The following is a 23,606-nucleotide window of genomic DNA, read 5'->3' as shown; positions in this document are numbered from 1 at the left end:
GACATTAGTATCATGTTCTCAATCTGCTATGTATAGATGTGCTGTAAAGGCACAGTGTAAATCAATGGGGCATTTGTAAATATCATGGCGATATCTGTACATTATGCATTGCAAAGCATTACATTCCTGAACATTGGTATTGAGAAATATATATATATACTTATTCAATGATCACTTACCACTACAGTGTTGGAAATATTATCATATATTTGCCCTGGGTCCTCCCTTCTGTCATCCGATTGTCCTAAATGATGGATAAGAATATTTATGAGATAATATATATTTTCACCAATTAAAAAGATGTCTGCCCTCTGGGTTGAGTTAGCAACGGGACTTTAACCCATCTAAATGTTCTTAATATTCTTTTCTAGATTTTAAGCTACAACACATTTCTTCATTTAAATTTTCTGTAACGATAACTAAGAAATGTATAAATATTATTGTCAATAAATTTTTTTTAAACCTATTCCCTGCTATGCCCTCCGTGAAGATTCAGAAAGCAAGTGCACAAAGCTCTGGATCCAGCACCCCAACTGGAAGCACAATCTATTTATTGGCTAAAATATATATACCCACACATTGTACTTCCAGTTGTTCAGGTGCAGCTGCCCCAGGCCCCATGAGGGCAGATGCCACTCCTTGCCCAGTAACTCAGAAACAGAACAGGAACCAGTATAATGAAAACTTCATTTAGTCCAAATGAAAAGCAACAATGATTGATACAGGTATGGGATCTGTTATCCGGAAACCTGTTATCCGGAAAGCTCTGAATTACAGGAAGGTCATCTACCACTGACTACTCACATAATTTAAGTTCCTAAAAATGATTTCCTTTTTCTCTGTAATAATAAAGCAGTACCTTTTACTTGATCACAACTAACAATATAATTCATCCTTATTGAAGGCAAAGCAATCCTATTGTGTTTAATCAACTTTTATATAATTTTTGAAGACCTAAGTTATGGAGCTTTTTATGCGTAATAGATCTTGCCAGACTAACTTAATTTCTTTTTATGAGAAGGTAAGTAGGGACCTCGATTCTGGGATGGCAGTGGATGTGATTTACTTAGACTTTGCTAAAGCATTTGATACAGTGCCACACAAAAGGTTACTGGTTAAATTAAGGAATGTTGGCACATAGTATTTGTACCTGGATAGCGAACTGGCTAAAAGATAGACTACAAAGAGTGGTGGTAAATGGAACATTTTCTAATTGGACCAGTGTTGTTAGTGGAGTACCGCAGGGCTCTGTACTAGGTCCCTTGCTTTTCAACTTGTTTATTAATGACCTGGAGGTGGGCATTGAAAGTACTGTTTCTATTTTTGCAGATGATACTAAATTGTGCAGAACTATAGGTTCAATGCAGGATGCTGCCACTTTGCAAAGTGATCTGTCTAAACTGGAAAACTGGGCAGCAGACTGGAAAATGAGGTTCAATGTTGATAAATGCAAGGTTATGCACTTTGGCAAAAATAATATAAATGCAAGTTATACATTAAGGGGCAGATTTACTTAGCTCGAGTGAATAGTTCGAATGCAAAAATATTAGAATTTTTAAGTATTTTTTTGGGTACTTCGACCATCAAATTGGTCAAATTCGATTGAATTTGATCGAATTGAATGATTCGAACGATTCAAAGTAAAAATCGTTCGACCATTCGATAATCAAAGTACTGTCTCTTTAAAAAATCCTTCAACTCAATAATTCGCCAAATAAAAGCTACCAAGTTGCATGTTAGCCTATTACGACATTGTAGATAGGTTTTAGGCACTTTTTTTTTTATTCAACCTTCCCCGTCAGTTTTCTAAGGTTTTTTGTATCGAAGAAAAATCCTTTGATCGATCGATTAAAATCCTTCGATTTGAAGGATTTCATCATTAGATCGAACGTTTTTTACTTCGATTGATCAATCGTAGTATTTGCAGTAAATCCTTCCATTTCGATATTTAAATTTGTAGGATTTTACTTTCGAGGGTCAATTCGAGGGTTTATTAACCCTTAGTAAATGTGCCCCCAACTGTACAAGGTTAAGCCAATAGTTCTGCTGAAGCTATATTGTTATTAGTTAGACTCATACAAGCCAAACTCTGGGAATATTCAGGTTTGTCATGGAGGCACCCATGTCTTGCATACCTTTCCCAACCCACACTCACATATTTAATTGCTCTTTTGCTTGAGAATTTCCCACACCTTTTCCTTGTCTCATAAAGGCAACACTTGAACCCTTGTATTTCCCAAACAACTACTCATTCTCTCTCTTACCATGAGCCTTCTCTTGCATTAATACAGCAACTATTTTAACTCCTTTAGTCTATCAATTATATCTATAAAATGATTTTCTCTGTTTGATAACATGTAAACTTGGTTTTCATTTTTCTGTGTATTAATGTAGTTAATATCCCTATACTGTCTCAATTTCAAAAAGAGACCTGATGTTTATTCCTCCATGATTTCTTCATGCTTCACCTTTTAGAGGAAGAACATATTTTCTGTATAGCAAAAATGTAATAAAGATGGTGGATGCAGCTCCTAAAATAAGGCCAAAGATGATGGCGGCTGTCAAGGTTTTCCAGTTTACTGAACGGAGTTCATTTTCTGTAAAAAATTAACATACAATGAAAAATGTTGGTCAAAACTGTATACAGTATATACATTTTGTTACCTTAGAAATGTCATAATACAATGCTGTTTGTCAGCACCATAAACCAGAACTAGTGCCAAGCTCCCTGGTCTTGGCTCGGCTTCACCAGTAATGTGACCGCCTTTGGCTTCGGGAGGAGCCCTCAGCGTACTCAGATGCCACCTGGACTTTTCGAGAGGAGCAAAGCGAGGAGTTCTGGCAAGCAAAGGGGCACGACTGTTGTAAAAGTCAGTTAGGCCGATGGTCACGGTACAAATGGAGCAGGCAAGAGAATCGTCAGACAGGCAGGATTGAGGCAGGCAGATATCAAGAATCGTCAGGCAGGCAAGGGTCAAACCGGGTTGTCAATCAAGGGATTTAGCAGGAAGAGTTGTCGAAGGCAGGCAAGGGTAAGGTTCCAGAGATCAGAATAGTCAAACAGGCAGGCAGGGGTCAAAACAGATAATCAGGATCAGATTCAAACGGAATAGCAATAGTTAACAGCACCAGGAACAAATCCTATCACGGGCAATGACAAACAGTGGAAATGCCCCTTTAATACTTTAAAATTTGGCGCCATTGCGCGCTGACGTTACTACGTCAGCGCGCATGCGCCTTTAAACCCGTAAGTGCGCGTGCGCATGCGCATTAGGAAACCGGCACAAAAGGAGCAGCAGCGCGGTGCGGCGGGCTGTCCCTGCCGTCCCCCCACTAGACTACCAGGGTAAGATTTCCGTACAAGACCATCTCACAAAATAATGACACACTACAACAAAATGCATTTCACAAAGCACCATTGTGTCTTCCAATCATTTGTAAGAAGGTGTATGGATTTTTTAAGGCTGCTCAATGTTAGGAAAGCCATATTTAATACTGTTCTGTCAACCTGACAACAAAAATTTAATTTATTAATCAATTATTGAAGTATATTGAACATATAAGCATGCATATAAGGTATTTAAAGTAAATACAAGTATACAAGCAAATACAAGAAATTCTGCACTTTTGCATATGTACATTTACATTTTATGCCCAAGATCCCATGTGTCGTCCTATATTTTGTTGGGTTCTCCATAAGGGGCCATGTAAATTTGAAAATATAGTCAAAAACATTCTACTGTAGCTCTATTTATATTGCACACATTAAATACCATTCACTCCCCACTGACATAAACCATGGACAAGCTTTTTAGTAGCTCTATATGAGAGAAAAAAACAGATCTCGGCAATGTTATGGAGTGTTGCTGGTTTGTGTATCATTTCTGTATACCTACTGTATATTTGCTGATGGACAGTGACAAGATTCAGAACTTACCAATCACAATTGCAGAGATTTCTTGGGAGAGCTTTGTCGCTGAATTAGTCACAATACAGGTATAATGACCTGCATTGATTTTGTTCTGTTCAATGCGCAATGTTTTATTTCAGATTCCTGAAATAGTTCCGTTGATTTTCCACCCATAGGTTGGTGATGGGAAAGAATCAGAGGAACATTCTAATGAGAGTGGTTTCCTGGCATTCATACTTATAATTTTAAGGTTATCTGGACCATCTGCAAAATATGATGAAACAAGTGAAATGAGGCAAAGATCCCAAATATGGACATAGAATGTAAAATATGTCAAATATGGACATAGAATGTAAGTGGATTGGAAAAGATATGCAATCAGATTTAAAGATTATTGAGATATAGTTGTTTGATCAGCAACACCACAATATGCTAAATGATTGATTAAATGATAGTTTTGAAAGGCCACTCAGCAGTATATAGATCTAGATCATCATACAGCAGAAGGTTTTCTATCAAACCTTCCTACACGATCCACTTGATACTTAAACTAGAGAATGTAAGGTTTCCCAATAGGGTTTCTGCTCTTGGTATATATCTTCCCATTGGTCGACTCAATGGGTCTCTTTGAAAATCATTACTGACATGAACTAATATTTTCTTAACCTTAACCTACACTACCATCCCTAATTTACCATACTCTCAGAATCAGAGCTACTGTTTCATGAAACAAATCAAGATCAACTGCCCTCTTTCTGAAAGGCTGCTGTTTGAAGGTGCCTGTCGTTTAGATACTAATGAAAGTAAGTGAGATAATATACTTAGTAGGGATGCACCGAATCCAGGATTCGGTTCGGGATTCGGGCTTTTTCAGCAGGATTTGGATTTGGCCGAATCCTTCTGCCCGGTCGAACCGAATCCTAATCCTAATTTGCATGTGCAAATTAGGGGTGGGGAGGGAAATCGTGTGACTTTTTGTCACAAAACAAGGAAGTAAAAAATATTTTCCCCTTTCAACCCCTAATTTGCATAATTGCATATTTGCATATGCAAATTAGGGTTCGGATTCGGTTCGGTATTCGGCCGAATCTTTCATGAAGGATTCTGGGGTTCGGCCAAATCCAAAATAGTGGATTCGGTGCATCCCTAATACTGAGAGAATTCTTGAACCTATATTATCACAGAAAATGTGTTTCTTTTAGGAGCTAGTCCTATACACACTAGAGCGTGAAAGATCAGCAAAAGGTATCGGGCTATAGTAGGCTGTCATTGCCCTATCTCATTTGCCCTGGTGGTGGTATAAAGTGTGTATGACACTACAATTACATATTATTTCCGAGTGCAGACGCAGCAGTAAAGAGTTAAACTTATGTCATGACGAGTTTAGATTATTGACCATTACCCACACTTCAGACTAACCCTTTTACTGTTTAAATCATGTGAATTAGGTCCATATAGATAGTGAGACGTAGATGTGCCATTCTAAGTAAATGTAATTTATTATTTTACTTTTTACAATTTTTTTTTAAAGCTTTATTGTTCTGTTGTTCTTTATTTTGGAATGAAACTGTCTGGTTGCTAAACACAGGTAATAGAGGAAATGCTAAATTATACCAACAACTTTTTGTAGCATCAGGTGCAAGCTGTTTACCCCACTTCCAGGGGAAACACATAACTCGAAGATAGTCACACTGCAGTAGTGATGGTCAAATTTGCGACGTTTCACTTTGCCGAAAAATTCGCGAAACGGTGCCGGCGTCTCGTTTTTGATGCCGGCGCCCTTTTTTGACGCGAATTTTCACGGGCGTTTTGCGAATTTATTCGCTGGCGGCGAATCGCGCAAATTCGCCCATCACTACACTGCAGCAGAATATTGTGAAGGTGTTTATTGGTGCTAAAAGACCAGGCAAAATGTTGTGCAACAGCCTTATCTCAAGCATTGCCTGAAACATTGCCTTGCCTTTGTCTGTCTTTGAGTTATCTGGTTGCTAAAGTTTCTGACCTTATGAACGAGGCATAATTACTTGAACGTGCTTGCAATTTATTTTTGGCAAAGTTGTATAACGCTACAGTTATTGGATCCATTATCCAGACAACCATTATCCAGAAAGCTGCGAATTACAGAATGCCTGCCTTCCATAGACTCTATTTTTTAAAAAAATCCATTTTCTCTGTTATAATAAAACAGTACCTTGGACTTGATCCAAACTAAGATATAATCCATCTTTATTGGAAGCAGAACCAGCCTATATAGTTTATTTAATGTTTACATGATTTTCTAGTAGACTTAAGGTATGAAGATCCAAATTACAGAAAGATCTGTTATCCGGAAACCCCAGGTCCAGAGCATTCTGGATAACAGGTCCCAAACTATAGGGGACCATCCTGTCATATTTTTGTTTTTCGATATGTCTTTGTCTCATTTCACGTAACACCAACACCAGGCACCATCCAGTAGTTACTTACAGTTTACAGTTAGTGTGTAGGGATCACTGATAATCTTACTGGCGACATTTGAAGCTTCACATCGATATTGTCCTGTATCTGAGCGAGAGACACTGGAGAAAGTGAGAGTCTTGTTATCTGCAGACAGAATCAGTCCGGGAGGGAGAGAGACACCATTTTTGCCCCAAAGGATCTTTTCTGCATTATTTGTACTGCATGTGAGGGTGACTTTCCCATTCTCCTGGGGTTCCTTATTGTTTGTGCTGATCACTGAGGAAGTGACAGGCTCTGGAGATACAAACAACACAAAGTAATGAAAGCCTTTCCTTGCACATTTACTTTCCAACTAGAACACTATTACATACATTCTCTTTAAGCCCTCACTACAAAGATGGAGGAAGGCATATAGCTACAATGTAAATCTTACAGTACATGCAAGGTAAGTAGAAATATTGGAATAATTAGAGTGCTTATGTTTTATTTTTAACCTGGAAGGGTGGACTGTGGATCCCTCATGTCTCAAGCCCTCCAGCACATCCCCCTCCTGCCTTAAGGTAGCGTCCAAAGCGGAAGAACTATGGTATTCCCCCTACCCCTCTTTTATATTCTAGTGGACCTAGGGATCACCCTTAATACACTTGGCCTAATGGGAATACCCCCCCTCCCAAAGAGCATAGGTTACCTCTATGGGATGTCTTGCACAATAAGGAAGTGAACTTCACACTCTCTACAGTTACCAAGTCAAAGTGAGAGAATAGTTTAAGAACTTCGGAGAAATGGTGTCCAAGAACTGTACAAAAAGCAGTGCAAATAAAACAAATTCTCATACATAATATGCTTGATTTTAATCAGTGCAGACCAATTTGATTTTTTCAGTTGCTGATACTAACATATGAGACTGGAAGATGCTTCTGTGGTCTTTACTGGATTTATTTTTGCTCTTTTGGGCTGAATAGAAATGGGAGACCAGATCATTGCTGTACATTAGCGTTCTTTATTGTCTTGAGTGTCCATGTACATCTGCTCCCAACAATATGCACAGCTTTGAAGCTAAAGATTTCCTAATGTAGTGTGGGTTTGGATCTATCCTGTGAGCAGTTATAGCGCTCATCTAAATGTAATATATGCCCTTCCTATAAGTTACGTTTTCATTTAAATGTATATATGATTTGATTAGGAATACTTGGGCTTGTTATACCTTCTCTTTCTGGATTCTGTGGTTATGGTGAAGTATTTGTATTCAGTTATGCAATGGAGAGACTGTCAAATGTGGGGGATGTCGAACCTAGTAGCCTACTGTCCACCATTGTTCACTGAACTACAGACAAATGGCAGTCAATTACTGTGTGTTCTAATTAATCAATAGACAGTCATTAGGTTTGATCTGTTTGAATATGTTAAATAATGTTTGAGAATGAGGAATGGGAGTTCTGTTTTAAATTTTACCATCCCTACTCATAAGTATATGTGGTACTTTTGTTATGTTACCAATAGAAGGCTTTCTACTTGAGATAACAAGATGACAATCCATCCAAGCCTTTAGTTTATTTTATACACAGTACCATTCAAGCCTTCAGGACATTTTAACAATAGAAAGGGTAGCTGGAATTCCCTTTTTTGTTACTGACTTCAACCATACTGTATTTGACGAAGAGACATTTAATAAAAACGCAAGATGGTATGGAGGAGTAACTTGTAATGGTGATGGATTTTTTTTTTTTTGAAGTCTTACAAACAGATGCTAGTGAGAAGAAATTGGAAGGAAATTGAAAATCGAAACTTAAAGCGGATCTACACCTAAAATATCAATTGATGCAAACTTAATCAAGGTGCATCTTTGATCACTCCTGCCATTTGCCTTAACTTTCTATTTTTAATGCTTTCTATTCTGAGATAGTTGTATGTTAACATGCTAATATCAGCCTTCTGGCTCAACTAGGAGTCAGCAACTCTAGAGTAAACTGAAACAGAAAGTGCAAAGGCAGTGGGGGTCATTTATCAACACTGGGCCAATTTGCTATGGGCAGTAACCCATGGCAATCAATCAAATTGTTGTATTCATTGTTTTATTTGCAGCTGGCTTTAAAAAGTTAACCACTGATTGGCTGCTTTGGGTTAATAAATGAGCTCCACTGAGTTGCTGGCACTCCAGGTCTTCAAAGAGAGCTGTTGAGCCAAGCCTGCCTAGAAGTATAACACTGTCAGAAACCACTTTAAGCAGAAAATGAAAGTAATGTAGTAGTGCTCAGAGGACCACTCTGAATAATTTTACACCGTTCATATTTTGGGGTTTTAAATCCCCTTTAAAACTTCTTATGGCTGTAAGAACTAAGTCATATACAAATTGTTTATCTGCTTATAATTTCAAAATGTGAGGATAAAACTGGAAACAAATGACATTATGACCATGAAGCACACACTCTACTCACCATAAACTGGCAGGAAAACTGTCACTTGTGTTACACTCCCAGTCTGTACCTGCACTACGTAATTCCCCCGGTCTGATGGAACAAGGCCTGAAATCTGCAATGAGCCATTCCGGAACCCTTTGGCCTGAGGGAAATACTGAGTCCCATTTGTTGAGTTTAGAGATGGAGTAACATTGAAAATTTGATTAGGAGCAGCTGCAACTGAACCTTTATACCATGTGAACTCTCTTATTGTGCCAGTGACTCCAGTGACACTCAGGGTAACAGACTGATTAACCACCGGATACTGAGGGATCAGCTGAACCCCAATTCCATGGGCTGAATCCATCCAAACACTGAGGCAAACTGAAAGAGAAAATAAATTAAGATCAGAAGAACAAGTAGAGGACTTAAGAAGAAGCACAAGAACTGAATTTGTAAAGGGAAAGTTTTGTCTATACTGTACAAGTGAACAAGTCTGCTAATTACACAACCCTGCAAATTGCAAATAGGATTTCCATCTATTGTTGACTCCATAGGGGTCATTCCTCTTACTGTATATGCAATAGTTACAGTCTTGCAAAAAAGGGATCTAAGCTTTGCGCGAATATATGCCACTCATTAAGAACAAATATTATCCATGAACTTCCGTATAGTTTGGCTCAGTGCCGGTGCGTCTGTCCTGACTGTTGTTCCAAATCACTTACAAATGCACTTATTACTATCTTAAAGTTCGCAGCTCAAGTGTTCCCACAGCAGGTTACATCAATATACTCCGTGTACTCCTGTTTAAAGAATAATGTGCAGTTGTTGTTCCAGAGAGACAATGACATTCCCACTACAGTAATGGGATCTGTTATCTGGAAACCTGTTATCCAGATAGCTCCAAATTACAGAACTTGTTTGGACGTGCTTGTTTTGACGATTCAAACATCATTGCTTCAGACACAACTGCCGCTCATGGCTACAATTATGCTGGGGTTTTATGGGGGGAATCGGGCATTCTAGGTAAAAACATGAGAATTGTAGTTTGCACACTGCCCCTGCATATGTAAAGTAACATTTTTGTCTGTCTATTCCCTAGCACCTCCCCTGAGCAGAGTTAATGTCTATGAATGGAGAAAAATACAGCTCACTGTCTTGCATACCCAGAAGCAATGCTGGCTCCCTGCAAGAGTTTTATTTATTTGTACAGGTATAGGATCCCTTATCCAGAAACCCGATATCCAGAAAGCTCCGAATAACGGAATGGCTGTCTCCCATAGACTCCATTTTATCCAAATAATCCATATTTTTAAAAATGATTTCCTTTTTCTCTGTAGTAATAAAACAGTAGCTTGTACTTGACCCCAACTAAGATATAATTAATCCTTATTGGAAGCAAAACCAGAATATTGGGTTTATTTAATGTTTAAATGAATTTCTAGTAGACTTAAGGCACGAAGACCCAAATAACGGAAAGATCCGTTATCTGGAAAACCCCAGGTCCCGAGCATTCTGGATAACAGGTCCCATACCTGTATCTGAGATCACAAAATGGGCAAGGCATTCTCAATGCTGTTTAATTAATTTTTTAAAAATGTTTTAGTGTTGTTTTATTTTTGGAGTAAAAAGGTTTGGTGTTCTACAAGTCCCACCACCTACTTCATCCTCAAAAGCATTTCAAAGCTATTTGCACACATGCAATATACTGAAACTGCACCTTAATAAGGAGCCTAACAAGACCCTCTCAAATGTCACTGGGCCTGCTGTTCCTCTTATGCCAACTAAGTACAGGTATGGGATCCGTTATCAGGAAAACCGCTATCCAGAAAGCTCCAAATTACAGAATGGGCGTTTACCATAAACTCCATTATAAGGAAATAATCGAATTTTTTTAAAACTTTTTCTCTGTTATAATAAAACAGTACCTTGTACTTGATCCCAACTAAGATATAATTAATCCTTACTGGAAGCAAAACCAGCCTATTGGGTTTATTTAATGTTTACTTGATTTTCTAGTAGACTTAATGTATGAAGCTCCAAATTACAGAAAGATCTGTTATCTAGAAAAACACAGATCCCAAGCATTCTGGATAACAGGTCCCATACCTGTATAGTTTCATGGGTTTGGGACAATTTATAAACCATGTTGCAGAAAAGTGAGCTTTGTGGGTAATTATTGGTGGAAAAACTGCTAGAATATATTTAATTAATTTAGAACCCCTATCCCTGAAAGGAAAGGGAGAAGGTGCTTTAGACACAGAGTTTTTACATCTGACATCTATAAGAAACCTCAGGCAATATTATTGTACTATAAGCATTTGCCTGTAATTTTGAGTAGTTAGTTGAGGTTTTGTACATAGTAGATTATTCTGAGCATGTCTTCTGTTAATATTGTTTTTGATGTTGCCGTATTTTATTGTTAACACAATATCTGGCTGTAGATGGAAAGACGAATTGCTAAGAACATCCTTAGACAGACAGGTCCTTATGATTTTTGTCTGGCATACAAAGTGTGTGTATAATTACTTGCAGCATAGTGAGTATAGAGAGGAGTAATATAAGTGACTGTACCTGTGAGCAGATATCCCCTCATGCAAAGGGTCTGGGCTGCTGTTAATTTCTCTCTGGCCATTGTCCCTTTCACACAGTAAGAAATCTAATTTAGCTTTTCTTTACTCTATATTTTAACCCATGTTCTCACATCACAACCAGTGGGAGGGTTCTCTGCATGTTGCACAAAAGCGTATTTCCGATTCTTCCTGTTATATTTATTATTATTATCATCATATTAAATGGATGGAATGTTAAACTCCAAAGTCTATTTGCATAGTAATCATCCAAAACCTCAAAATGAAAAAGTAAACTTGCATAATGACTGAAAAGTACTCCGCCCTGCATTGCTGAAATAAGCTAAAACCAGTCCCAGATTTACTAAATTAAATAGATTTTTTTTACTTAGACTACGGTGCCTTTATTGAACCAAAAAAATTAATTGTTACTCAAAATAAAGAAAAGTGTCCTGAAATTCTACAATATTCATCTCTTCCTAAGAAACTTACAGAATATAAAGCGTATCCTGCACTTTTCTGCCAGTAGTCGTCTACATTCTTTCCCTCCTTGCCCAGCTTTGCCTCATTACTGGTTATACTCCATGTCCTGATGGTGGTTTGTACACTTTGGAAATACATAGTTAGAAATAAATTTGGTTTGGAAAATAAAAAAGTCCATGAAGTTCCACATGACTTCTAGTGCATATATATTACAAAACGTATACAGACTGTTTACATACTCACAAATATAAACTATATTTCTCTGTATCTACTGTTTACTAAACTAACTGTAGATCTAAGATTGTAATAGCCTTGGATAGTATGATTGTATAAGAAATCATCCAAGCTAATCTTAAAGGAGAATTCAACCCTTAACTAAAAAAAAAACCCTACCCCCCTAACCTATGTAGACTCCCCTCCCTCCTACCCCCAGCCTAGCTGCCCCCCATCCCCGGGGAAATGGTCATAACTTTTTACCGGTTTGTGACAAAAGAGAATGCGCCAATATGGAAGGAAATTGATGAAGCGCCGGAAGAAGACACGAAGACCCGGAAGATGGCTGCAGTGAACTGTAAACCCTGAATCATTATTAAGTATTAAAAAGTTAGGGGCATTTCCCCAGGGTGGGGTCTACGTAGGGTGGGGGGGGGGCTTTTTCAGTTGAATTCTCCTTTAAAGTCATTAATAGAATCTGTATCACAACTAGGGATGGGCGAATTTTTTCGCCACGTTTCGCCGAAAAAATGACGCCCATAGACTCGTATGGCAGCGTGCGTCGAAAAAAAAGACGCGCGTCAAAACAGTTTCGCCGCGCGACTAATTTTTTTTGACACCCATAGACTTTAATGGTCGTCTGCGTCATTTCGCCGGCGGCGAATTTTTGGCGAAGCGAAACTGGTCAAATTCGCCCATCCCTAATCACAACCTCACCCAGAAGGGCATCCCCAACGTCACTGTACTAACTGTGAAGAACCACCTAAGCTACTTTAAATAAAAATTCTGTTCCCCAAGTCTAAGGGGTGACCTCTGGTGCATGATCGTTGCTATAGTTATGTCTATAATGTTCTTTTATGTACTTGTAAAGAGCCATTATGTCCCCTCACACATGTCTTCTCTCAAAAGGAAACAATCCAACCTTGACATTCTTACCTCAGAATTAAAATCTTCCATCCATTTTACCAGTTTAGTTGCATGTCTCCAGCTCATGAATAAGGACTGGAGCCCAAAATTGCACTGCAAGATGAGATCTTACCAGGGACCTATAAAGAGGCAAAATTATGTTGAAAAAAGACCAAAGTTCATCAAGTTTAACCCCTCCAAATGAAACCCAGTGTCCTTACATACACACAATCACACCGACCCCTCCATACACTCGCATAAACTATATATACCAATATCTATACTAATTGTAGATTTTAGTATCATAATAACCTTGGCTATTATGCTTGTCCAAGAAAACATCCAAGCCCCTCTTAAAATCAGATTCAGCCTTTACAACATCATCTGACAGAGCATTCCACAACCAATATTCCTTTGAAAATGGAAAAGTGGCATATTCCTTTCATACTCCACTCACCACTTTCAACATCTCAAATTGAAAAAATGGCTTACATTTTGACTGGGACAAGCTTTTAGGTTTTACATTCAATTTTTTTCAAGATTTATTTGCTTACAAAATACCAAACATTACATGTTTTGAAACAATAATACAAATTTGGGAGTTTTAGTTAAAAAGAATTGAATTACGCCTTCATTTCAAATTCAAACTCTCCTTTCAGATACTGCTTTCACCTGCACCTTCACAACCATCTCTCTCTACCCACACGTACAGAAACCTTAATGCCTTTGAACCACAACAATTATCAACAGTATCAGCACAATCCATATCTCATATTAATACTCTCTCCTGTCCCAATATGGCAGCTTCTCTCTACAACGATGCCCTTTCAACAGCACTTGACTCCCTTGCCCCTTCTACCACCCGTCACAGCCGGCCAGCTAAACCCCAACCCTGGCACACTAGTGTAACACGGTACCTCAGAAGATGTAGTAGATCAGCTGAGCGACGGTGGAGAAAGTCGCGAACAGATCCTGACTTCACCCACTTCAAATTCATGCTCTCCTGCTATAACCGAGCTCTATCATTAGCCAAAGAACATTACTTCTCTTATCTAATATCTACTATGTCCTCCAAACCACAGCAGTTGTTTGCCACACTTAACTCACTCCTATGCCCCCCTCCACCTCCTCCACCTATTAATGTTACTGCCCAAGACCTTGCTCATTTCTTTAATGAAAAAATCGATCTCATTAGGCTGAGCATACCATCCGACAACAATCTCAGACCAGCGTGCAGTCCACTCACATCTACTTTGCACTCCTTCACCCCTGCAACTCTAGATGAAGTCAGCAAACTTCTAGCCAGCTCAAAACCCACCACCTGCTCCCTTGACCCAATACCCTCTCGCCTTCTCCACCCAATCTCTGATACACTCTCTCCTGCACTTACCCACCTATTCAATCTTTCACTCTCTACTGGTACCTTTCCATCATTATACAAACAAGTACTAATCACTCCTATCCTCAAAAAACCTTCCCTTGATCCCAGCTCTCCCACTAACCATCGACCGGTCTCCCTTCTTCCATTCGCCTCCAAATTACTAGAAAGGCTTGTTTATAAACGCCTGATCCAGCATCTCACTCACAACTCCCTCCTCGACCCCTTGCAATCTGGCTTCCACCCATCACACTCGACTGAAACTGCACTCACCAAAGTAACCAATGATCTTCTATTGGCAAAGTCTAAAGGTCATTATTCCATTCTAATCCTACTAGATCTCTCTGCAGCCTTTGACACAGTTGACCACACACTCCTCCTTGACATTCTACACTCATCTGGCATTCGGGACACTGCTCTTTCATGGTTTACATCTTATCTGTCTGACCGTTCCTTTAAAGTTTCCTTCTCTAACTCTACTTCTACTTCCTTCCCACTCTCTGTTGGAGTTCCTCAAGGCTCTGTTCTTGGCCCCCTGCTGTTCTCGCTCTATACAACTTCACTAGGAAAACTCATTCAGTCATTTGGACTTCAGTATCACCTTTATGCTGATGACACCCAACTCTACTTGTCTACTCCTGATCTTTCTAATTCTGTCCTTTCCCAAGTCACAGACTGTCTCTCTGCTGTCTCCTCCTGGATGTCACAGCGCCACCTGAAACTGAACCTTTCTAAAACAGAACTCATTATATTTCCTCCAAGATCTTCCCCTGTCCCTCAGATATCACTCACCGTAAACAACACCACCTTTCATTCCACCACACAGGCACGCTGCCTAGGAGTCATCTTAGACTCTCATCTGTCTTTTTCACCACACATTCAAACACTTGCAAAATCTTGCCGTATTCAACTGCGCAACATTGCTCGAATACGACCCTATCTCAGTTCAGAATCAACTAAAACACTGATTCAGTCTCTCATCATCTCCCGCCTTGATTACTGCAACTTACTCCTCACAGGTATTCCAACAAGTCACCTTTCACAACTCCAATCTGTTCTAAACGCGGCCGCTAGACTCATTCATCTAGCTCGCCGCTCAACATCAGCTGCTCCCATATGTATGTCCCTTCACTGGCTCCCAATCTCTTCTAGAATCAAATTCAAATTACTTACACTCACATTCAAGGCCCTTAATAATGAAACCCCTCCCTATATTTCATCTCTAATCTCCAAATACTCCTTCACGAAACCTACGCTCTGCTTCTGATCTTCGCCTCACTTCTCCTCTGGTTACTTCTGCCCATTCTCGTCTACAAGACTTCTCTCGGGCTTCTGCTTTTCTCTGGAACTCTCTGCCACAAGCTGTCAGACTTTCTCCTTCTTTCCAAACTTTCAAGCGCTCCTTAAAGACCCATCTGTTTAAAGAGGCCTATTCGATGTACCTTAATTAATCATTGCTGTATCAAAAATGACAAATGACTAACCTTTTAGTTTGTAAACCCTATTGTATTCTGTAATCCTTGTTTGTTATCCACCATTTATTCCCTGTTTGCTATAACTGCAGTAAAGCACTGCGTATCTTGACAGCGCTATATAAATAAATGATGATGATGATGATGATGATAAATCACCCCCATAGTATTGCAATGTATATATATAAGTATCTCATCTCCCTTTCAAAACATTTCCTACCACTACGGACAGGCCCATCATTTTCAGATTAAGAAATGAATCCCTTTTTGAATAGTGGCAGTGTCGGACTGGGGTGCCTGGGGCCCACCAGGAAACCTCATCTCAAGGGCCCACCCTCCCGTACAAAATAGCGCCCGCAAATATAAAAATTAACATTTTTATTTAAAACAAAACTGGAATGGCTGTGACAATATTAAATTAAAATATTAGTCATAAATACAAAAGCATAAGAGAATCCTTTTAAGTAAGTGCACATGCAATACAAACAAAGTAACCCTTTTATCACACTTTAGTGCTGTACTGCAAGTTGGAGTGATATCATCCCCCTCCCTTTCCCCCCAGCAGCCAAACAAAAGAACAATGGGAAGGTAACCAGATAACAGCTCCCTAACACAAGATAACAGCTCCCTGGTAGATCTAAGAACAACACTCAATAGTAAAATCCAGGTCCCACTGAGACTGATTCAGTTACATTGAGTAGGAGAAACAACAGTTTGCCAGAAAGCAGTTCCATCCTAAAGTGCTGGCTCTTTCTGAAATCACATGACCAGACAAAATGAACTGAGATGCACCTACACACCAATATTACAACTAAATACACTTTCTGGTTCAGGAATGAAAGTAAATTACCTGCAGTGTAAATAATGTAATTTAGAAATAAAAACTACACCATAAAAAGCATGACAACGAATAGTATGACCCAGAGAGTGATATTCTAAGACAATTTGCAATTGGTCTTAATTTTTTATGTTTTTTTAATTACTTAGTATTTTTGGCATTTCAGCCATTGGTTTGAGTCAGAAGAATAAGGCATGCAATTTGAAAACTATACAAAATAAAAAAAGACCAATTGAAACCTTGCTAAAAATTGTCCATTCCATAACATAGTAAATGGTGCACTATCCCCTAAGAGGTTAAAAAAACTTGCAACTTTTTGTCTGCTGATCCCCACCCTAGTAACAGTGAGACAAAAAATAATTATACACATTTTTTAATAACTTATTTTTTTATATTTTGACCAAAGTAAGTACCTGTGCTGCAGCAGGGGGGGTCACAATTTGAGACTTCAGTATAGCCAGTAATGTCCTCAAGTTAGTTATATGATGATGTGCCACCTGGGAGACAGGAGAGGGAGTTTTGCCACCACCAAGCTCTGCTTCTGAAGACAATGCACTCTTTATTCATTTGACTTACAGCCTACTCAATATGCGATACTCTTAACTGTCATGGATTCTACAGCCAGATATTTTACTAAGTCTTACTTTGTAACCGAACGCATGATGTTACTACTAGAATTCTGGCCTTGTATTTCAATCTTTTCAATTAAAGCGGTGGTTCACCTTTAAAGGACCAGTAACATAAAAAAAAATGTTTAAAAATTCGTTAGTGATTAAACATGCCTCCCGAATAAAACGTGTCAAGGAGGAGAAGATTAAACAGTTATCTCAAAAGCTCCATGATGTGGCCACGGCACATAAAAAACTCCCAACCCCAGAAAAATACAGGGTAATACAAGAACTCAGAACCAACCTAATTCACATGCTTTCGGAAAAAGCTGCCTACGCAATGCGTAGAACTAAATACCACTACTATGAATATGCAAACAAGCCCCATACAATGTTGGCACGCAAACTGAGAGCCCTCCACACTACTCAAACGATCCATGCACTTAGGACTCAAAAAGGGACTGTGACGAGAGACACGGCACAAATTCTAAATATGTTTAGTAATTTCTACACGGAATTGTACTCCGCAGATAAAGCCCCACACGCCCACCTAGCCCGGGAATCCGACTTTTTGTCTAAGTGGAACCCACCTCAACTCACTACAGAAGACCGAGACACGCTAGCTGCACCCATAGCAAAAGAGGAGATTGAGCAGGTGATTAAACTTTCCAAACCGAATAAAGCCCCAGGCCCCGACGGCTACACAGCAAGGTATTACAAAAAATTTGTCACACTTTTAGGCCCACACTTAAAAGACCTCTTCCAATCGCTCCTAGATGGATCACCCTTGACAAAACCTATGCAATCGGCAACCATAACGATGATATTGAAACCAGGAAAGGACCCCTATAATTGTGACAGCTATAGACCGATTTCATTGATAAATACTGATATCAAGTTATTCGCTAAAATACTGGCCAACAGACTTGCTGTGCTACTTCCCAAGATAGTTCACAGGGATCAAGTGGGGTTTATACCGGGACGGCAGGCAGCAGATGGCATACGCACGGTGATCGATCTGATAAGCATAGCGCATAAGATCCCCACTTCCTCCCTTCTATTATCTCTAGACGCACAAAAAGCATTCGACAGGGTAGATTGGAGATATATGTTTGCAGTCCTCGAAAAATTGGATATACCTCGATCATTTCTTGCCGGGCTCAGACAGCTATATGACTCCCCTTCCGCACGGGTGCTTAGCATGGGCCTGCTGTCCACACCTATTGAGATCAAGGGAGGTACTCGGCAAGGATGTCCCCTGTCGCCATTAATCTTTGCATTGTCCCTAGAACCCCTGGCTAATGCCATTAGACAAAACCCGGATATCAAAGGATTCCGTGTGGCCGATGAGGAACATAAAATAAATTTATTCGCCGATGACATTCTCCTTACACTTACTTCTCCTCAAACTTCGCTACCTAACCTGCTGCGTACCCTAGAACACTTCCAGCAGATTTCAGGATATAAAATCAATTCTACAAAGACACATGCTCTCCCCTTAACAATACCCACATCAGAACTGAAACTACTCCAGCTTAACTTCAATTATAAATGGGAAAGCGATCATCTAGAATATCTGGGTATCAATCTCACTCCGTCTTACAAATCTTTATACAAAGCTAATTATCCAACACTAATAGATAAACTTACGAAGGATCTTTCCGTCTGGCATACCTACTCTCTGTCTTGGTTCGGGAGAATAACATCTGTGAAGATGACTCTGTTACCCAGACTTTTATATCTCTTCAGAGTTCTACCTATTAGCTTTCCTGAAAAAATAGCTCTCTCACTTCAGAAAACTATTTCGACCTTTATATGGGGAGGCAAGAGACCCAGAATTAAGTCAATGATTATGACCAAACCGAAGTCATTAGGGGGTCTTGGGGTTCCACACGTATATAGATACTACCTGGCAAGTAGATTGGAGTCCATGGTGCACATACACGCTCCTACTGAGGAATCCTGGAAGATGATTGAAAATCACTTCTCAGCACCCATGCAATTAGCTCATCTATTCTGGGTTCCTAGAGCGCACAGAGACACCCCCAAGGACCTCTTACCCTCCTCGCAACAAGCCCTAGATTTATGGGACTCCATTGCCCTTAAGATGAAACTGAGCACATGTAACAGTAGATATAGAACACTATTTTGCAATAAGACCTTTCTACCAGGATGCCACCCCCTCGATTTTAGGCCGTGGATAGATGCAAATATGGTCACACTAGCGGATTTCTGCCCAGATCAAACTACTCTCTCCTTCCAACAACTTAGGGAGCAACATAACATTCCCCATTTGCAATTTTTTCGATATTTACAAATTAGACACTTTGTAGAGACCGAAACCAAATCTCAGGGCACCCACTCTATGACATACTTTGAAAATATCTGCTTCAAACGTATGTACCCGACACATTTGATATCCACATTGTACGGCCACATATCATCAGATACCACTGATATACGCCAACCTTACATGACTAAATGGGAAACGGATTTGGGTCTCCCAATTGCGGATAAGGCATGGTCATATATCTGGGAAAATGCCAAAAAAACATCCATCTGTGCGAGTTCCAGTGAAAGAGCATATAAAATCATCTATCGCTGGTATTACACCCCAACACGTATAAGTAAATTTAGTGGAAACCCGGAACATGCCACATGTTTTAGAGGATGTGGTGAACAAGGATCCTTTCTACATACATGGTGGACCTGCATAGTAGCCCAGAATTTCTGGAAGATGATCGCCTCTCTGCTCTCCGAGATTCTGAATTGCACTATTCCGGCAACCCCACACACATTTCTACTGGGTATGAAAATCGAGAACATTAATTCTAAATTATCCCATAAATTAGCCACACACATCCTGACAGCAGCAAGATCTCTCCTAGCAGCTAATTGGAAACGGCCACAATTACCTGGCCTACGATTACTGATTACTAAGGTAAACTGGATCCGAGCGATGGAAACCATCAGGAATTTTCTTTTTGATAAGAGCTATGAGGGGGAGCTGGAGTGGTACCCGTGGACCCGATACTTGGAGGAAACCCAATCTGACTCACACTCCCCCGACTCTGGAACTACTTGAACACTGTGGGAATTTAGTTGTCATTTGGTAAATATGCATTGTAACTATGATATCTGTCTCTCTTCTTAACCTTTCTTCCCCCCTTCTTTCTCTCCCCCCCTCCTAGTGTCTGTTTCTCCCTCCCTCCCCACCTACAAGCCAGCTGCAGGTATGGCATTACGTTGAACTATCTTGAGCAGGGCAGGATTTACTTACTGGGAGCCTCTAGGTCCAATGCTGTTATCCGAAAAAAAAAAAAAAAAAAAAACCAAAGTAAACCATTAGAGCATATGTATAGGGTACAGTATACTAACCTGCACTGTTGCGGCTCCCCTGGGCTGAATTCGAGACTACCCAAACAGACTCGAACTGACTCACTGGTTTGGCTCCTCTGCTCTCATTCTCTGAACTTCCTCACTTTCTTTTCCCTCTTTCCCCTCGCTACTACTTTTATTGTTTACTTTTTTCCTCCCCTCTTGGATCTCTGCAAAGCATTGATAGCGGATTGGCCAATACTTACCACATACTACAGCTTGAACACGTGACGACAGCACTAATACTGACAATTATTCGCTTATATGCTCAATACATAGGTTTATTGGTGACTCAAAGATATGTCTTTAGCAGTGCCTACAAGTCTTGTTATTCCATTCTTCGATACTGTAACTGAACCATTCGCTCATGTGTTACTTTTATGCTTGTAAGAGTTTTTCTTTTTTCTATGAAAATAAAATCTTCAAATAATAAAAAAAAAATTCGTTAGTGCACAACGAAAAATAAACACTAAGACAAAAGAAACTTTTAAATAGCAAAGCCTTTATTAAAAAATAACTTACAGAATGTCCACTTCCTGTCTGCTTCAGAAACGGCGAAAAGGCGACCATCCATCCTGCAACGATCAATTTCTTCTCCCTGGCTAGTCACTGACAGGCATCGCTTTCATCCACCTCCTGGTCTCCCGACGCACACTTCTTTCTGCTACTGTTGTGGGGAAGTGAGTTCTGCTGGAGGGGACTCCAGTTGGTGAGAACTTGGAGCCGGCTGGATCGATGTGCAAAGTCCTGGGGTAGGAGCTGTAGTCGTGTCCCCACTTCATGGCTGCTGCTTCGTGTCTGTGGCTGCTGCTCTCGCTGTGTGCCCGTGACTGGCTGCTGACACTGTGCTCCCTGCGCTGCCTCTGCCAAGCCATCCCTTTCCCATGGTCCCAGCGCAGCCGACACTTCAGTACTGGTGGCGGCGTAGTGCAGGAAGCACTACGTTCCGTAGATGCCAAAATGTTCCTGGCCATGGCTTCCACTAATCCCTGTTTTACGGGAATAAACACTCAGCGCCAGGCTGATGCAACAGTGACTCATTGGCCGCAGAAAGCTTTGCGCACTCATTGGCGGCAGGTGCACATGAATCGCAGTGGTTGCAGGTGATCGCATGCTACGATCCCAGTTTCCACGTACAGTTTATATGAGCCTTTACATACAATTTACTCCCTGCCCCAGCCGCTACCCCTCCGCTTCCTGCACTACGCCGCCACCAGTGTCGGCTGCGCTGGGACCATGGGAAAGGGATGGCTTGGCAGAGGCAGCGCAGGGAGCATTTATGTTACTGGTCCTTTAAGGTAACTTTTATTTTGTTATAGAATGGCTAATTCTAAACATCTTTTCAATTGGTTTTCATAATTTTTTATAGTTTTATAGTTATTAACCTTTTTCTTGTGACTCTTTGCAGCTTTCAAATGGGGGCCATTGACTCCCTACTAAAAAAATACTCTGTAAGGCTACACATGTATTGTTATTGTTAATTTTTATTACTGATCCTTCTATTAAGGCCTATTCATATTCCAGCCTCTTATTCAAATCAATGCATGGTTGCTAGGGGAATTTGGGCCCTAGTTACCAGATTGGTTAAGATGCAAATTAAAGAGATGCTGAAACAAAAAGCTAAATAACTCAAAATCCACAATTAATAAAAAATGAAAACCAATTACAAATTGTCTCAGAATATCCCTATCTACGTCATACGAAAAGGTGAACAGCCCCTTTAAAAGCAGCCTAACCAATTCTTTCCTTTTAGAGGCAGTTTATGAGAAATTGCTAGCAAGTGTGGGTCTCTCTTTGCCATGAACTTGTGCCTACACTGCACAGGTTATATATATAAATCTCATGTGGCTCTTCAAATCTTGTTGGCCTTACATAAAATAACCTTAACAAAATATATATTATTTATATACATATATATATATATATATATATATATACACATATATATATATATATATATATATATATATATATATATATATATATATATATATATACATATATACATATATACATATACATATATACATATATGTATATATATACATATATACATACATACATATATACATACATATATATACATACATATATATACAAAATATATATTATTTATATACATATATATATATATATATATACACATATATATATATATATATATATATATATATATATATATATATATATATACATATATACATATATACATATACATATATACATATATGTATATATATACATATATACATACATACATATATACATACATATATATACATACATATATATATATATATATATATATATATAGTTAATCCACAGAAGGGAAACTCACCTACCACGGCACCTATCCTGCAATCAATGCAGAGCAGGGGAACAGAATAGCTGAGCAATGACTTGACAATGGCTGTCAGAGCAGTGGCAGCCTGCTGCCTATTACACAGTCCATGCCCCCCCCCCCCCAACCCCAACCCCCTAGGGTGATTAAGGTTGTCAGCACAACTTTAACTTGCCCAGCCCAGGCACAAGCAGGCAGCCAAAGTGAATTCAGCCAGCCAGGAGGATCCACCACACCAGTCCAGCAGTAACTCAGGCTCTCCCTCTCTGACGCGTCACGCGCGCAACTCTCTTCTTCCTCCCACGAGAAGGACGCATTGGACGCCAGCCAGGTCAGTGACGTCATCATCAGGCGCATTGCACTCGCACACTGAAACATGCGCAGTAGTGCAGCGCAAGGCAGAACCACCCTGCACAGAGCACAGCACAATCAGGCTGCAGGCAGCAGCGTTGACAGGCAGTTCGGTAGCCAGCCCAGGTGATAGTGGCATTGCTGCGGGGCCCATTGCAAAACCGGTGCTCTGGCAAAAAATAGATGGGAATCTGGTCGTAGGGGCCCACAAGGACTGGGGCTAAATACTCAATGTTAGCCTATGGGGAAGGTCCCCATAGGCTTGCCTGTGTTTTTTTGATCGAAGGATATTCCTTCGATCGTTGGATTAAAATCCTTCGAAT

General features: G+C 39.8%; 1 protein-coding gene across 1 annotated transcript; it reads right to left on the bottom strand.

The window, feature by feature from the left end:
- Window positions 1-4,046: 4,046 nt before the first annotated feature.
- On the bottom strand, window positions 4,047-11,377 carry LOC121395503 (carcinoembryonic antigen-related cell adhesion molecule 1-like). The gene is made up of 4 exons (XM_041569073.1): window positions 11,320-11,377; window positions 8,785-9,129; window positions 6,377-6,643; window positions 4,047-4,174 (listed from the first exon to the last, which is right to left on the bottom strand). Exons 1-4 carry the CDS (start codon window positions 11,339-11,341, stop codon window positions 4,047-4,049), a joined length of 762 nt encoding a protein of 253 aa, XP_041425007.1. The 5' UTR covers window positions 11,342-11,377.
- Window positions 11,378-23,606: the final 12,229 nt, after the last annotated feature.

The sequence above is a fragment of the Xenopus laevis genome, chromosome 7L (assembly GCF_017654675.1).
Source record: "Xenopus laevis strain J_2021 chromosome 7L, Xenopus_laevis_v10.1, whole genome shotgun sequence".
Classification (NCBI taxonomy): domain Eukaryota; kingdom Metazoa; phylum Chordata; class Amphibia; order Anura; family Pipidae; genus Xenopus; species Xenopus laevis.
Note: the sequence above shows the minus strand (reverse complement) of the source record. Positions and strands in the feature narration are given on the sequence as shown.